Below are 16989 nucleotides of genomic sequence, written 5' to 3'. Positions count from 1 at the left end.
GGCTCTGCACTTTGAGGAGCTCTCATCTGAAGGGTCATGTGGCTTCTGTTGTAAAATGAAAACAGGATAAGAAAGGGAGCGAGTATGCTAGAGATCGTTAAAGAGAGGAACAGTGTGAGCTGCAGTCAGTCAAGGGGTCAGAGAGGGTTGCACAGCTTAGGCCAGTGGAGACTGCCGACGCCGCTGCCCTCCTAGTAGAGGCTCTGAAAAAGAAGTTTGCCTATCGGTAGCGACACAGTAGCCAAGGTGAGGTTGAAAGAGGAATTCAAAAGCCCGAGTCTGAGGCCACCTCGAGCTGGCTCTGTTTAGACCACATATACTGAAGCAATTGTACAGTGAACGCCAAAAACTACAGGAGTTGGTTTATAGAGCAAACTGGGTTTTGGTTGTTTGAGACAGGGCTTTTTTGTGTAACAGACCTGGCTGTCCTGGACTCGCTTTGTAGACCAGGCTGGCCTCGAACTCACAGAGATCCACCTGCCCCTCCGTCCCTGAGTGCTGGGATTAAAGGTGTGCATCACTGTGCCCGGCTAATAAATCATCTTTTTGAGGCCACTCATTAAACTGAAAAGAAAGATGATACAGTCTGCTTTTATTTAAGAAATGATTTAATTCGATAATTTGATTGGGTGGCAGTGAGGTTTAAGTGGCCTTCCTGATCTTCACTTCCCTCTAAAAGAAAGGAGTACAGAGACTCCGCAATAAACATCTGCTGCTGCTTGTGAAACTCAGTTCCAGGAAAAAAAAAAAAAAGAGTGAGAACATATGTACATCCTGTTCAAGGCATTCCTATCTCCAATACTGTGCTCTAATAACAGGGTACAAGGCTGTTCCACCAAGGACCAGGAAACCCTCAACGAAGAGGAGGGTGACTGTGTTCTCACTGATGCCATTTACTAGGAGTTTTTACATACTGCGCTGTAACCACATGTGGCCATATAAAGCCTTTGCACAGAACTGAAAATGCACAGCAACATCCAAATAGCCTGTCTGTGTTCAAGGCTGGAAGGTGAACCCTGACGACCTATTAAAAGCATGCCGTAATACATGTATGTTCCGGAGAGCTCCAGAAATGACCAGCTCCTAAGAGCCAAACCAACTTCTGGTGCGTTCATACTTCTCACTCCTCTGAGTAGGCTAAGAAGGAGACCAGTGAGTACTACAGTCAGGAATGTACTAAATACTGGTGATTTCTACTAGCCAGACTCAGCTCTTCAAGATAGCAGGGGAACCAGTAGTCTTTCTGAACTCATTGTCCATGAGGAGTCTGGAGCAGTCTCAACTAAAGCCTTCATTTTCTCTGTAGACTTCGGGGGTACGTGGGCCTAACAGGGCCAGCTCTGAGGTGGCCTCTGACTCTGGCTTTAGAATTTCTCTTTCAACCTCACCTTGACTATTGTGCGGATATTGATAAGCAGACATCTTTTTCAGAACCTCAGCTACGAGGGCAGCAGGGTCAGGAGTATCCACTGGCCTAAGCTTTACATCTTTCTCTGACCTCTCATGTCTTTAAGGATCACTCCCATATTTGGCATGTCCGGCTTCCTTAGTTGGCACTTAGCCAAAGTCTTTGCAGCATTTAGTCTTTGCTCGCTTTGCTCTTTAATTAGATCAAGAGAACACATGCTTTGGAGGAGCACCAAAAGATGGGAAGGAGAAGGGGCTGTAGGGGTGGAGGAGGAGATGGTGTTGCTATAGTAACAGATGTGGAAGACTCTAAGCAGCCTGTGCTAGGACTCTGCTGCTCCTGCAGGGTCACAATCTTGGCCGTCTGAGCTCTAAGGTGCAGAGACCTTCCCCAAAACCTCCTCCCTGGTCAGTGTCATCTTGAGACAAGTTTGGTAAGGAAACGTGCCTGCTTGGGGGCTTCTCAGAACAAGGAAGGTCGTCCTCAAGGGGAGGCTTGGACCCGATCTGGGCTCTGAGTCTTGTTGAACACTCTCCTCCTTTGGCTACCCATCCAGCATCAGCAAACGATGCCACTGCATCCTCTCCTGAGTGGGTGGGCGGGACTCCATTCTGTTGCATGGCTGGTAGCTGAAACTCAACTCTTGGACACTAAATTAGAGATAATTTGTTACCAATTTTCCTTATGATGCTTTGAGATGAACCATATGGTTTTCCAGACCAAAGTACTGACAACAAACCAACTCCAACGTGATGAAACACCATCCTCATCAGGCACTTAATTCAGTCCAGTGTGGAGATGGCTGAGTCTTCCCACCCTGCAGATCAGGTCCTTTAGGCCCATAGAGCACACAGCTGCACAGCAGCCCTCACCTTCCCCAGCTGCTCAGCCTCCCAGGTCGGCTGTCCCAGGACCTTATATGTTGGCTAGGTTTTCAGACCCAGGTTTCCTGAACAGCTTTTTTGTTCCAGCTTTCCAGTCTAGGCTTCGTCATTGCTCATGAGAATGTTAGTGGGGTGTGTGTGTGGGGGGGGGGGGGGGGGGAAACAATTGGCTTATTTATACATCTCTGCTAAGAGCTCAGAGACACCAGGAGCCTCAGTTTATTTCAGCCACTTGATGTTGTGCTGTGAAATGGGGTGTTGAGGACTCTGGGCTCACCATCCTGGGGTGCTAGAGACTGAGGGTAGCATTTCTCACTCTTGCTCTCCTTTCAGTAACCCCCACTGCTACTCCTTTGTTTTGTACAAGGTCTTCCCTGTCTTGTCACTGGCCACAACTTGCTGTCTTAGAATCCCTTGCTTCACCATCCCTTCCAGCTGCGCTACTGTCCCATAAGAGGCCACAAAGGCAAAGAGGTTGAAGCTGTGTGTGAAATAAGTGACCACAAAGTGCTGTGATTTTAGTGTGAACATCTTACCACATGTTTAAATTCCTCGATGCTTATGACGTTATCTAGACTCCATTTATTACTTGTGACCCTGACACCCACCAGTCATGCAGAGACCTATGATCTACAGACTTCAGTAGCTGTTACTAAATTTATTGAATAAACAGTGGCTATCTTTTTGTGTCCATGTAGCTTATTTATATATAAAAGCTTCTATTCTTAATTGCTCAGAAAAATCAAAATGTGATTAAATTATATAACTGTATCATTAACAGACATACTATAACTTACTGTTTAAAGAGTTGAGGGGCCTATGAAAACATCAGATTGAAATTTAAAATTCCAATATTTCTGACAGAATTTATATTCTATGCAACCCCTTCTACAAGGAGGGGACTTAGGTCGTGTTGTGCCCAGGCCTCCTTACCCAAATAAAAATGCTGCTGTCTCCCTTAGCTAGATGATCCCTTAAAATAAAAAGTTTCCTGCTGTTTAGTACCATTTGTTCCTCCCCTGTATACAGGGTTAGATATCTTTAAGATATTTCTGTAGCCCTAGATGCCCACTCCACCCTCCACCACTGTCGGGCGCATTGATAATGTACTGTTTGTTAATGATCTTTGTAAGGGAGCTAGGGAAAAGGTCTTACTATTGGTGGTGGGAAAGGCAATCGCCATGGTAGAGGTGAAGAGGAAATGTCTATGGAAGGTGAGGTTGGAGAGTAAAATAACTGTCTACATGCTGGATGGTGGTGGCACACGCCTTTAATCTCAGCACTTGAGAAACAGGGGCAGGCAGATCTCTGAGTTTGAGGTCACCCTGGTCTACAGAGCTAGTTCCAGAGCAGCCAGAACTACATAGAGAAACCCTGTCTCGAAAAAACAAACAAAGAAAAAAACCAAAACAAAACAAAAACTTTTCTACAACTAAGGGAAAACGTTAAGGTAGTAATGATTTATTGAAAAAAATTACCTAATTAAACAGTGTACCTGCTTTGGAAAAGAACTCGGTGTCCCCCGCGTATGGTCCAGTTGCCCGACTCCTACACTCACACTGTGTTCGTGTCCCAGTGTAGCCTAAAGGAAGTGCCAGAGTAGGATGCTTAAAACAACACACTCATTTTATGAGTCCAAACGTCCCAAGTTTTAAGGCACAAGAGGGGTTTTCCTTCATGTCCAGCTCTGCAGCTCCAGATGCTGGTGATTGCTGCCCATCTTTGGTACTCCCTGGGTCTGCAGACCACTGTTCCTGTCTTCTTCCCTTGTGTTCTTCCTGTGGGATTTAGGGGTTCTTCTCCAAACTCTATGCTGTAGAGATACCAATACTCTTGAGTTAGGGTCTGCCCCACTGACCTCATTTTAACTTGATTATTTCTGTTAAAGACCTATTTTTCAAGTAAGGCCACATTCTGAGGTCCTGGAGGTTGAATCCTCAACATACCCCCCCCCCAGGAATATAGTTCAACCCATATTAACACCCAAGAGAAATGAAAATTTCCACACCAAAACTTGTATGCAAACTTTAATAACATCATGTTCATAATAGCCAAAAAGTAGATCAACTCAAATATCCAACTAACAAATGGGCAAATTAGATGTCTAAGCCACACCGTAGTCTATTTGGGAGTGAGGAGGAACGAAGTGCTGTGTCTGCTGTGAAGGACGGATGCTGAGATCATTACGTTATGGGAAAGCCAGCCACAAGGACCAACAGTATAGGATTCTTTATAAAATGTCCAGAATTGGGGGCTGGGGACAAGGCTTGGCAGTTAAGAGCACTTCCTGCTCTCCAGAGGACCCAAGCTCATCTCCCAGTACCTGTAACTCTAGTTCTAAGGGATCTGATGCCACCTTTTAGCTTCTGAGGGCACCCACACCCACACGTGTGACACATAACCATGCAGCCACACATACATACACAGAAAGTTAACCTTTCCAAAAAAAATGTTCAGAACAGGTATGAAGCCAGAGACAGAACATAGACTACAATCCATCCTGCCAGGCCTGGGGTGCCTGGAGTCTGACAGTGAGTGGGAATTAAATTGGTATTGAGTTGCTTACTGGGTGACGAAAATATTCTAAGATTGATTGTAACGATGGCTGCATAACTCTCTGTGTATGAAAAGCTATTAAAATATACACTTTAAACGGGTAGCTTATATGTGAATTATATTTTATTAAGCTATAAAAAGTGTAATTAAAAATATAAAGGGTATGCTATTCAGGTTAGTGAAGAATCGTTCAGGGCAAGTATATGGAAGTGATAGTGACACAGATATGCATAGATAGTGATTATAAAATAGAAAGGCAAAAACTCAGCTTTGACCATGGGGACATAAAAAGACTTCCGGGGCTTTCTGAAGAAAGAGCAAGCTTTAGGCCATCCACTGCTTCCTGTACTTCGGAATGCCTTCCTAAAAGTTGGCTAACTAGGATCCAGTGACCTTTCAGAGGTTAACAAAATTGAGATAACCTTGTTATAACTTGAGTCCTTATCACTGTAGATAAACTTGAGAGAATGTTTTCATTTTGTGATGCTGATTTAAGACAGCGGAGAAGAAAGGGAAGTGTGCACCCCAAACTCCGGGGGCTGGAACATGCCTGCAGGGAAAGAGAACCGGGCACGGAGGAGCTAGAGAATAGAAACGGTGGGTTTGGTGCAAGGAGGATGGCGGCTTTCTGTTGGGAGAATGGCACAGAAGCCAGAAGATGCCAGTAGCCACCAGTCCATAACCAAAGAGACAGCGTAGTGGATATGTTGATTGAGACCTGACCACAGCAAAACACAAAGGGAGCTTTTGGCTTTGGCTCTCACTCGTCCTTTGAGAACATGTCCGTCCCCCCGTTTTTGGCTTGGCTCAGTCCCTGCTGGAACCACTGTTAAGATTCATGGAGTTCTTCGATGTTACCACACCTCCTGGTTGTGTACTGCCTGCCTAACGTGGAAGAGGTTATCTCACGCGGGTGAAATGGGCTGGGCTTGAGTTTAGGATTACTTCATAAAGCAGTTATCTATTGTTTGGGAGTGCTCAAAACGCTTGCCCCCACTTGTTTTCTCTTATAATCTATGTTGAGGTTTAAGCCAAATGTTCACACAGCTTCTAAACTGTGGATCTGAAACCCATATGGAGTTGAATCATGACCCGGGACCCTGTAACAAGGCGAGGCTACGGAAACTCAAGCAACACTAAAGGGTTTCTGAGCGCACAACAGTAACAAAGTTAATGACTCTGGGGTGTCACGTTCCGTGGCTTCACCGTAGCCCTGGTGTTGAATACACAGGGAAGAGTTGAGCCTCAGGACCTTCCCAGGGTCTGAAGAAGTGGTGTCGTAGTGTTTCTTCCATACCATCTGCTATTTGGTGAGATTTCAGCTTTCTAAAATCCATTGTGTACACACTCACTTGCCAGCACAGGACCGCCAGCCTTAGTCCTGTTGTCTCATGTGTCGACTCTTCAGGGGGCGAAGTTTATAGGGCGTCCTGTGCTGTTTGATAAATTCTTAACCTAAAATATTCCACTGCCTCTAGACTAAAAGCTCCAGAAAGTTGAATAAATCTCCCCTAGTTTGGGGGGCACATCAACTCATAGGAATCGACACTTGGAATATGTGTGTTTATTATGAAATTTTACCACATTGCCAATTTTCTGTAGTTGTCTACACCACAAAATCCATTTCTTATGTTTAGTATACTAATTATCTTGATGTAACTACTATCACCATTTACTTATAGAGATAGCTCAGACAATGAACTAGAGAGTCACTTTCTATACGGATGCTTTCTTTAAACTTAATGACTAGCCTGAATTCATTAGTTCAGTTGTCTTTAAATGGGCGGTGGTGGCGCACGCCTTTAATCCTAGCACTTGGGAGGCAGAGGCTGGTGGATCGCTGTGAGTTCAAGGCCAGCCTGGACGGCAAAGTGAGTCTAGGCCAGCTAAGGCTACACAGAGAAACCCAGTCTTGAAAAACAAAACAAAACAAAAAGCATACTTTCTGTAAACACAAAAGTTGCAAATTTGCTTACATTGATTTAAAAGGTCAAAATTATTATAGAATATCTGATTCCAATTCATGCTTTCCATAGGTATAAATATTTATATGAAAACTTCCCCTATAAAATTGAATCTTTCAAGAAACTGAGAAATTTTCCTCTGTGCTGTACTTAAACCACTTGACAAACGGCATGCTGCCGATTATCAGCCTACTTTCTTAGTTGCTTAAGAGCTAACTGAGAGGTGGGGATAGTGTGACTCCAGTTATAGATGTAACTGTACCATTGTTCGTCAGTCAGAAGGATCTGCACAGCGTTCACCGCCCTCTCATCTGCAGGGGTAGCATCTGCGCACTGCAGCTGTGAAGTGTTGATTCTCCGGATGCTGTTTGCTTCTCATTATTTGGTGCTATGCTCTTAATGCAGTCAGAGCCTGCCTGTGCTTAGAGGGCAGGTCCCAGAGTAGTGTAAAACCCAGGAAGGCCACAGATGACATGGCCAGGACGACCATAATCTTAAATCAGAAATGTCAACTCTGCCCCAAATCCAATTTACTCAGCTTCTAAACAGGATTGCAAACAGGATTTTTTTTTTCATTTCATTTTATTTTTTTCTGAGAAATGACTCTTCCTTTAGTGTAGGCAGCAGAGTCAAGAGCATCTCTAGCTGGTAAGCAATTTCTTAAAGAGGTAATTTTATGCAAGGAAGAGAGTACCATGTGGTCTGTGAGTGGCACTCCCTGCTGCAGTGCACAGAGGGGCCTTTTTGGTGCTCCTGCTCTCTGCCCAGCACGGTCCTAGACATTGTACATAGATCTCGTTTCATGTAGAAGCCTGAATGTGGCTTTTAGCTCCTGGAAAGCCGTAGCTCAGTATTGAATTCTATTCTGTTGTCTGCTGTCTCTGTATTTATTTCATGGGCTCAATCACAGATCAGAAAGTTACTCCACTTACTGAACTGCTTTAAATAAAGCAAGCAAGCTTTTTATACCCCAGCATCTTGCATGAATTTGTTACATTATGCGAAGTAAACAAACAAACAAACAAACAAACAAAACTACTTGCCTGAGAATGCTGTGTACTGCGTCACCCCATGCACATGGCATGTGGAAGGAAACCAAGCTATGGGGACCAAGCAGGGATGGGCAGCAGAAGGCAGGCTGCATGAGTGCAGGGGGACTCGGGGGCAGGGGATGCCAGGCCTGTGGGCATCATCACTGCAGGTGTTTCTACTTCCATATGCAAAACTTAACAGATCTGAATGTAAACGTTTTAGGGTTAACTTAGTGAAAATGGTGCCTCAGAAAAGACCAGTGTGATCGGTTAATGAGGAGCCCCTAATTGGGACTTTAGTTTTTGTTTCACAAAGTGATCATCTGAATGTGATTGTTAGTAAAACTAGGTGAGCATTGCTTAGCACCCCTCCCTGTGCCTTTGGAAGCTCACTTGGGCTTTGTTGAGGCTTTTTCAGTCCTCTAGAGCTGCCTGGTGCTGACTCTCTTCAGCATCCAAGCACAGGCTACCCTCTAGAGTCCTCCTTCATGAGGCTACACATAAGGTTCTGGAAGAGTTTGTTTACATTTTTGTTTTTGTGGTGCTGGGATTGACCCCAGGGTCTCACACCTACCAGACAGGTGCCCTGCCACTGAGCTATACCCTAGGCCAACCATACATTTTGTTCGTCTTGCTAATGTTGAGCCCTTCCAATAATGGCTTTTCAATCCCAGACCTATGACCCCTTATTTGCCACCATATTCTATAGCCTTATGCTTTAATCTGCGCGCGCGCACACACACACACACACACACACACCCTGCTTCTGACATCATTTAGTCTAGAAGTAGGTTATAAGCCTCTTGGAGTTAATATGTGTGAACGATACAGTTGAAGACAACTGCTATCGGTTGGAAGTTAACTAACATTCTTACCCCTAAGGATCTCCAGTTTAGGAGCCATGTGGCATGCTCTGTGACAGGTTTCCTGACTGATGAGCCTGGCCTGTACCCTGCCAGATGTTTTTATATAGTATCCCGACTTGTAAATTGCTTGTAACCTTGATATTGTTTAAAAATTTTTTTTCCCCGAGACAGGGTTTCTCTGTGTAGCCTTGGCTGTCCTGGACTCATTTTGTAGACCAGGACGGCCTCTAACTTACAGTGGTCTGCCTGCCTCTGCCTCCTGAGTGCTAGGATTTTAATCTGAGAATACTTCATACTTTCAGAAGACAAAGCAAAGCATGGGATATTATATGGTAAGAAAATTCTTCTCAGGACTACTTAACTGGTTTTCGGAAGCATATGTAGTTGCCTACACGTTTGTCAGTAAGTCCAGGTTAAAGAGCAGCGCCCCCACTCTCCCTTCACCTTACCCCCACCCCTGTCCCCTGACAGGCTCAGATAAGCTGCTCACAAAGCTGCAAGAAATTCCAACACAGGCAGGAGAGCTAAAAGCGTCCTGTTCTGCACAGTTCCAGACAGGCGTGTGTTTCTTTTTCTTGTGGTTGGCACAGTCACTTCCTGTTTGTTTCCTGCTGGTCCATGCTGAAGGAAAAGCTGGGTACCAAACTGATTGTTGGATGTGGTCTGCGCCTTGCCGGGAGACGTGCATTGTTTAGTCTGGGTTTAAGCACAGGATTAGGCAGTCACTAGACTGGGATAAGAAAGAGTGGCAGGCAAGACCTTTGTGTAAGACTTGGACTTTGTCCCTGGAGAACTGTATGCAGCAGCACACGCAGCCAGGCAAAGACACGGTGACAGGAAATGAGAGAAATGAGAGGAAAGGTCAGCTGGAGTGGCTGGCGATGGCGACCGAGGTGCTCGTCACCTTTGGCATTTAGTGTGATATTTTCAGAATCATGGAGTTCAAGCCCTCTTTCCTGGGAGACAAATAGTTATTTAGTGGGAGAGTTGAGCTTTCTTTTATGTAAGCCTATAAGAGCTATAGTAGCCTTTATTTTTAAATATAAGATTTTAACTATAAAATTTAAAGGTAAGTATCTTTCTCTCTCACTTTATTTTAAATCACTAGCTGCTACTCTGCCATCCAGTTACAGTATTTAGTACTTCATTTTGTTTGGTTCCTCCAGTCTTATCCTTAAGCTTTATGTATATGGAACTACATTTTTAAAGGCTTAAAATTAAATTTAGTCCTATGGTCACCTGTAAAGTCCCTTCTTTCAGCCCTCATCGACAATAGAAGAGTACAAGATTGTTATTCCACCAGTCCAGCAGGGGACAGGACGGAGTGGGAGTGGGTGGCTCTCACAGTTGACTGTGAACTGCTTGACTGGAGCTGGGTCTCTTGTTTTTGTTTAAATCCCTGAAATATGGGCTTTCCTTTTGTCCTGTAGCAAACCTTTCTGTGTCCCCCAGTGAATGCTGTTTCTCCTATTTCCTGCTGCTAAAAAGATTTGTGAGCATTTTAGAGAAAAGCCAAAGAACACACACAACACATTAAATGTGGGCCGCTTGCTTGATTAGCACTAGGTATAAACGGCATTTTGTTCCAGGCTAAGAACTCTTTAAACCCGCCCCATCCCCCATGCACCCTTTTTCTTGTTCAGCTCAGAGTGGGAACAGTCTTTAATCAGGACTTCAACGTCAGGACTTCAACAGCAAAGACTAGATTTACCTTGAAAGCCAAGAAAGTTAGAATTCATTCAGCTCAACTGTATCCCCAGTGGCCAGTGATTCCAGTCCCACTCCTGGTCCAAGGGCTAGAGTCCACAGGCTGAGTGAGACACGCAGGCCCATCCTGCTGTGGATCTTATGTAGTATTCCTTCTACTCTTTCAGAAATATCACCACAAAGGCATGTCTCACAAGACCTTCCTTGGACTGCTCTCATGCAAGAGCTTTATGCTGTGTCATCTTTAACCTTTATTCCTTATAGTCTCCAGTCTCATGTAAAAAAGTGCATTCTTGGTAAATCTGGTTGTGACGTACCAGGTGTATCTGGTGGGCCATATATCTATATATTTTCTGCCTCCTGGCAGACAATCCTGAAAGCGCTGCTCACAGACTGTGCAGATACTGTGTTCTTTTTGTAGTTTTTTGTTTTGTTTTGTTTTGCTTTGCTTTGTTTTGTTTTGTTTTTTTGAAACAGGGTTTCTCTGTGTAGCCTTGGCTGACCTGGACTCACTTTGTAGACCAGGCTGGCCTCGAACTCATATAGATCCGCGTGCCTCTGCCTCCCTGAGTGCTGGGATTACAGGCATGCGCCACCATGCCTGGTTCACTGATTGTATTTGAAGAGCCAGAGTCACAGGAACGGGTAGGGCCAAGAGCTCATTCTCAAAGGACTCCTAATCCTGGTAGAAGCCAGGACTTGTTGAAGCTTCTCCCAGAAGGCAGTGAGCGGAGCATTTCAGTCGAAGTACAGTGCATCCCCCGTGTTCTCATCCATTACAGTGACTTAGAGTGGGTGATTGTAGGGGCAAATTGACTTTCTGAAGTTACTCCTGCATGGAGAAAATAAGTTATTTAAATTTCCCCTCTTTGGTTTGTATTTACTCACTTGGTTTCCTCCTCAACTTTCGTAATTTCACATTTGAAGTGCTTCAGTCATTTCAACTAGATACAATGAATTCCGAGAAGCTCCCGCACAGAGATTCAAGAATTAAAGATGGTGTAGCTATCAAGGCTGTAGTCCCTGCCCTCCAGAGACCGGGGTAGAGGAGCTCAAGTTCAAGGCAAGCCTGTGCTACGTAGTTAAGTGCTGAAGACACCTGAGACTGTGTCAGGGACTGTGGTGGGGAACAGGGAGAAAGTGGTGCCATTGCCAAGAAAAAACGGTTACAGACTCTATTAAATGTGAGCTAGAGGTTGGGAGTGTAGCTCAGTGGGTGTGGTGCTTAGCTATAGTGCATGGAGCCCTGCCACTTGCCCCCCCAACACCACATTAACACTGGCTGTGCTGGTGCCGGCTTGTCGTCACGGCACTTGGGAGGTGGAGGTGCAGCTACACATTGTAACTTCTGCTTGACGTCCCAGTGGGTGAATTTTAAAGAGTATGGTATATTGTATCTTCTATGTTAGTTCAGTTTGGTTTCCTGCCGTTTGGCTGCATTGTCCTAACTTTGTAAGTTTGGTCTACTTAGCTCTCTTAGGATGAGACATTTAGTATACGCCACATTTAGTAATGAGTAATGGCTTCCCTGTGGGTTTTCTTATGTTGCTGTTTTTAAATGTCAGCTGCTTAAGTCTCATTGACTGATTATTAACCAGTCTAAGTATTTTAAGCATTTGTAAGTAATTACTTTACTACGTGAATAGCTTGAGGCATTATTAAAATAGACTGTTAACTTCATTGGAAACGTTTCAATTTTATTATTTTTTTTAAAGCCATCTTTGTTAGTGACATGCCGAGTCTGGAGGACTCACAAGTGTGAGTCATTAACTAAGCAAGCCTTGGGCAAGGACTTGGCTTGCTGGATCCAGTTGCGTCTAAGTCAAACCACTGAGTCCCATGAGGTAGTCCCCAGCTACCTGCTGCAAACCTAGCACTTGTCTCCCGGATGACACAGGTGACCTCTAACCCCAGCCCGTGTGCTGCTCCCTGTGCTTGGCAATTTAAAGTCAGACAAACGTCCTCTTCCCCTTTTCCAGTGAGGATGCTGGGACTGGTGTCCAGTTCATACCTCGCCTTTCACCAGAGCTGAGCAAAACCAAAAGCATTCTTTCCCCCTGGGTGTTAGAAACAACAGTGGACAAGGCGCACGAGCAGGGTTTGAGAACTGGGTATAAGAATGGCTCGTTTTCACAGCTCTAACAGCCTTGTGATATGAGCAGGCTTACTTGGCCTTTTGGGGCCTGCTTAGTGTGTTTAACAGCTTTCCTGAGCTATAGGCACATGTATCTGATCCCCAGAGTGGTTATTAGTGCATAGTTGTTCTTAAGTGGCCATAGAGGGCGGTTCCAGACAGCCCTGCAGTTACCACAATCTGTAGCTAGCCGGTCAAGTCCCTTACAGGAAATGACGTGGCATCTGTATACAGCTTATGTTCGTTCTCCCATACTCCTCAGATTACTTGTGCTCTACTCTGATGTGTGGGGAATGACAGGGAAAAGCTTTAGATTGGTACAGCCGCATCTGTTTCCAGACCTTTTCCATTGGTGACAGCTTGAAGCTGGATGTGAGGGTCCAGTGGGTGTGGTTTATATAGAAGGAATATGTGTGGATTAGATAAATCTCTATAAACCCATCTTTTCAGCTGCTGGTTAGAAAATGAAGCGTGGCCCGTGCCTGGTAGCTGAGTGGAAACAGTACCTAACGGCCTCATGTTTCTCGTGCCTCTAAGGCAGTGGTTCTCAGCCTTCCTAATGCGTAGTTCATTTAGTACAGTTCCTCATTGTGTGACCCTCAGTCATAAACTTATTTTCATTTGCTACCTCATAACTGTAAATTTTCTACTGTTATGAACTCCAAATATCCAAGATGAAGGATATCGGATATGTGACCCTTCCCCCGCAAGGGGTCACAGTCCACAGGTTGAGAACCACTGCTCTAAGATGTCTTCATTTTTCTTGCCTATTAAGAATAAAATAAAGGGATTTGGGTGCTGAGAGAGTCTATGGTCTCTCCTTTTATAATAAAGTAGTTCACTGTTGGTAAAAGCCTGCCAAGGGAGTACTGTTTGTATGAAAAGGCCTTTAGTTACTGGGGGGTTGGGCAAGTTGAGCTCCAGGGCCTCCAGAGCTTCTCCCGGGGCGGCCGCTGCACTTTGTCACTGATGCAGTCAGAGTTCTCGTAGAATCTAGGGCAAGTCGTCGCTCTGCTGAACAGCCAGGTGCCAGGGTTGAGTGTGGCTGCTCTTGCCAGCTTCTGCTTGCGGTGGTAATCTTGTGTAAAATGGCTGTGAGGCAGGGGCTCGGCGGGTCTCAGCAGTCTCTTTAAAATCTGTCTAGAATGCATAGAAGGCAAAGCACAAACACGCTGCACCTTTTCCTGTATTATTCTCCTTTAAGCCACGTCTTCTGCCCCACAACCCTTTAATGACGCAAGGTTGGAGAGAGAGACTATGAACGAGTGAATATGACTATCTGATTCTGAATGTTGAACTTGAGATAAAGCAATGTTGGACGGCCAGGAAGGCTGCTTCCCTACGTCCACTGCATCTGTGTCGGAGCTCTGGGGCAGCGTGCTTGGGAGAAACCCGGCTTTCTAAGGTTAGGCATCTCCGCACTGTTCCGCAGCTGTGCCCATGGGCGTAGTTTGTGCATGGCAGTCATTAGATAGCTCTGCTGGGCCTAGACATGAAACAAGAATAAAGAGTTACTCCATCGGTAAGGGCCCCGGGCCGTGAAGCCATGAATCTGTGCTGCGGAATGGTGATTAATGACTAATTAGAATAGCAAGGCACATGTGTAACTAGCTAGTAATAATTTATTCTGTCACCGCTAAGGGAAGGCAGACCCTCGCCCTCTGCTCAGAACTGCGGCACCTAGATCCTTGCCATAAGTGCAAAGAGAAACATGGCTAGAGCTTACAAGTCCACAGAGCACGGCTTTTCTTCTTAAAGACGGGGTTTTAAGTAGATAATTTGAGTGCGTTCAGCCGCCTTTTAATTTGTTCATCTCCAGCTCTTTTTCACCTTACTTTGTGTATTTTGAACTTGGCTTTCGGTCGGTACAGGTTCCTGGGTGTGAATCCAGGCCCTGCCGTTTACTCCGTGTGTGGTCGTGAGTTGTTCACTTGAGTTCTTTGTGCTGCGCCTCGTTCCTTGAAGAAAATGACAGCACGTCTCCTTATAGGTGGCAGTGATGGCTGCGTGAGTTCTTTGCACATAGCATCTAAGGTGCTTAGAAAAGGACTGCCCTGGAGTGTGCTGCCAGGGTTTTAGATTTGTGAGTTAAAAGTAGTTGTGATACAATTTTTACAGCCATAGTCACTACTGCCATTTCTACTCCTTCAGTCAGAGGTGGATTATCTATAATTTTCATATATTAAAAAGTATGGAATGACCTGCTCAATACACACACACACACACACACACACACACACACACACACACACACACACACACACACACACACACCTCTCCCGCCCTCAGCAGCTGGGATGAGAGAGAGGCCGTGTTTGCAGGCATCCTGTAAAGTCCTGCTGTAACTCCTCCAGGCTGTGCTTCCTGGGGGAAATGCTGCTTCTCTGGGTTTAGCCCAGACTCCTCCAGTGTTGGAAAACCAGCCACATTTTCTAACCAAGTGAATTAGATTCGGTGCTTAATGAAAAGCCCTCATTTTAGGACTAGCATTCGGAAGACAGTTTTCTGTTTTGTTTTGTTTTGTTTTTTAAATTTTTTTATTAATTTATTCTTGTTACATCTCAATGGTTATCCCATCCCTTGTATCCTCCCATTCTTCCCTCCCTCCCATTTTCCCCTTATTCCCTCTGACTGTTCCTGAGGGGGATTACCTCCCCTGTATATGCTCATAGGGTATCAAGTCTCTTCTTGGTAACCTGCTATCCTTCCTCTGAGTGCCACCAGGTCTCCCCCTCCAGGGGACATGGTCAAATATGAGTCACCAGAGTACCTCTCCACTCATACCCCACTCTCCACTCAACTGTGGAGAATGTTCTGTCAATTGGCTAGATCTGGGACAGAGGGGAGGACATCCTATTGGGACTCTAGATGAGAGAAGCATGGGAGAATAGCAAAGTTTTTTTTTTAATATTTATTTATTTATTATGTATACAGTGTTCTGCCTGCGTGTATACCTGCAGGCCAGAAGATGGCATCAGGTCACATTATAGATGGTTGTGAGCCTCATGTGGTTGCTGGGAATTGAACTCAGGATCAGGACCTTTGGGGGAGCAGTCAATGCCCTTAACCTCTGAGCCATCTCTCCAGCCCCCAGTTTTCTGTTTTCTTTTCTTCAGTTTTAGGTAAGAAACAGCCAGGAACAAGTTGCCCCATGAGGAACACACAGTTCTCAGACCTAGCACTCTGTCTTAGCTTTCTTTTCTGTTAAGTTGCGTGGTGTTCTGGGACTCTAGGTGGGATCCCTCGAGGGGTTGGCATGCATGGTTTGGGGCCCATGGTTAATGTAAGACAAGTTCAATGTGCAGTGTAATGTTAAATAGAACTTCTGTAAAGTTTGCCTACGTAACAGCCTGCTCTTCTCTCCTGCCCAACAGGTATCTCAGATGATGACATTATCAACATCACTCTTCCTACCGGAGTCCCGATTCTGCTGGAGCTGGATGAGAGCCTGCGTGCTGTTGGGCCTCACCAGTTCCTGGGGGACCAGGAGGCCATCCAGGCAGCCATTAAGAAAGTAGACGATCAAGGAAAAGTGAAACAAAGCAAAAAATAAAGCTCTTCCCCAGTGTGGCCAGACGTCAGCGCAGGGCGGCATGCAGTGTGTTGCGGTGCGGGCTCCTCCTTTCCCTGTTGTCCCGGTTGTCCCTCCTTTCCCAAGGCTAGGCTGTGTGGTAGAGTGCGTGTACATGACTAGGTAATTTATCATGGCCCAGATGTGACCTTCAGATGCTGAAGACCTTGGTCTTAAGCCTAAATTAACTTTTCTGCTACTCCTGTTTGAATTAAGTTTTAAAGTAGTAGCCAGCGAGGCTTGACCAAGGTTGTTTGATGAAGTTTGGAGCCAGGAGAGTAAATCACTTAACAAGTTGTTTCTGCGTCATCAGTGAGGGGTACTGTTCCAGCGAGCAGCTCTCCTTTTTGTACTCAGTAAAACTCTCTGAGATGAGTAAAGACTACTAGGTAGCACTTGAGCAGTTTAGACCAGAAGCCCCTAGAACGGGCAGTCACCCATGGGTCCCAGGGAAGGCAACCAAGTGCCACAGTAGCACAAGGCCCTTTGATCAGCTCAGTGCTATCCTATCCGCCATCAGTAGAAGTTACCTTCTGCCATTAGACCGACTGGGATACGCACAGCTGTGGCAGCTTTTGTTTCATTTTTAGTTTTTGAACTTTAACCTCTGGGCACTTAACAGTTAGTTTAAAATAAAGTTTTATGACTGCAAACCATGTGCAAAGTGTCTCAGGTGTGTGGTAAACTGTAGGCCGGCTTGTGAACCTGTTCTTGACGCTGTCTCCTGTAATAACACCCCAAGGCTGACACTTGGTTCGACCCAGGGCACCCCTGAATTGAAGGCTCAGTTGGGGAAGGAGATTACAGTGCGTGTGATTTTATTCGCCATAGCAGGGTGACAGGCGTGTGGGAGCGTCTCCTGTACATC

At 45.4% G+C, this 16989-nt stretch overlaps 1 protein-coding gene and 1 pseudogene across 1 annotated transcript in view; one reads left to right on the top strand and one right to left on the bottom strand.

The window, feature by feature from the left end:
* The window catches only part of Bpgm (bisphosphoglycerate mutase), a 28343-nt gene extending 11737 nt beyond the window's left edge, over positions 1 to 16606 (top strand). The window contains exon 3 of the mRNA XM_051151755.1: positions 15925 to 16606. Coding sequence (XP_051007712.1) covers positions 15925 to 16103 — 179 coding nt within the window. The 3' untranslated portion in view covers positions 16104 to 16606. The remainder of the gene's footprint in view (positions 1 to 15924) is intronic.
* LOC127194781 (mitochondrial fission regulator 1-like) lies at positions 1279 to 15332 on the bottom strand (annotated as a pseudogene).
* Positions 16607 to 16989: the final 383 nt, after the last annotated feature.

This window comes from Acomys russatus, chromosome 10, assembly GCF_903995435.1.
Source record: "Acomys russatus chromosome 10, mAcoRus1.1, whole genome shotgun sequence".
Taxonomy (NCBI): Eukaryota; Metazoa; Chordata; class Mammalia; order Rodentia; family Muridae; genus Acomys; species Acomys russatus.
The sequence above is the reverse complement of the archived record's forward strand: the minus strand, read 5'-3'. Positions and strand labels throughout refer to the sequence as shown.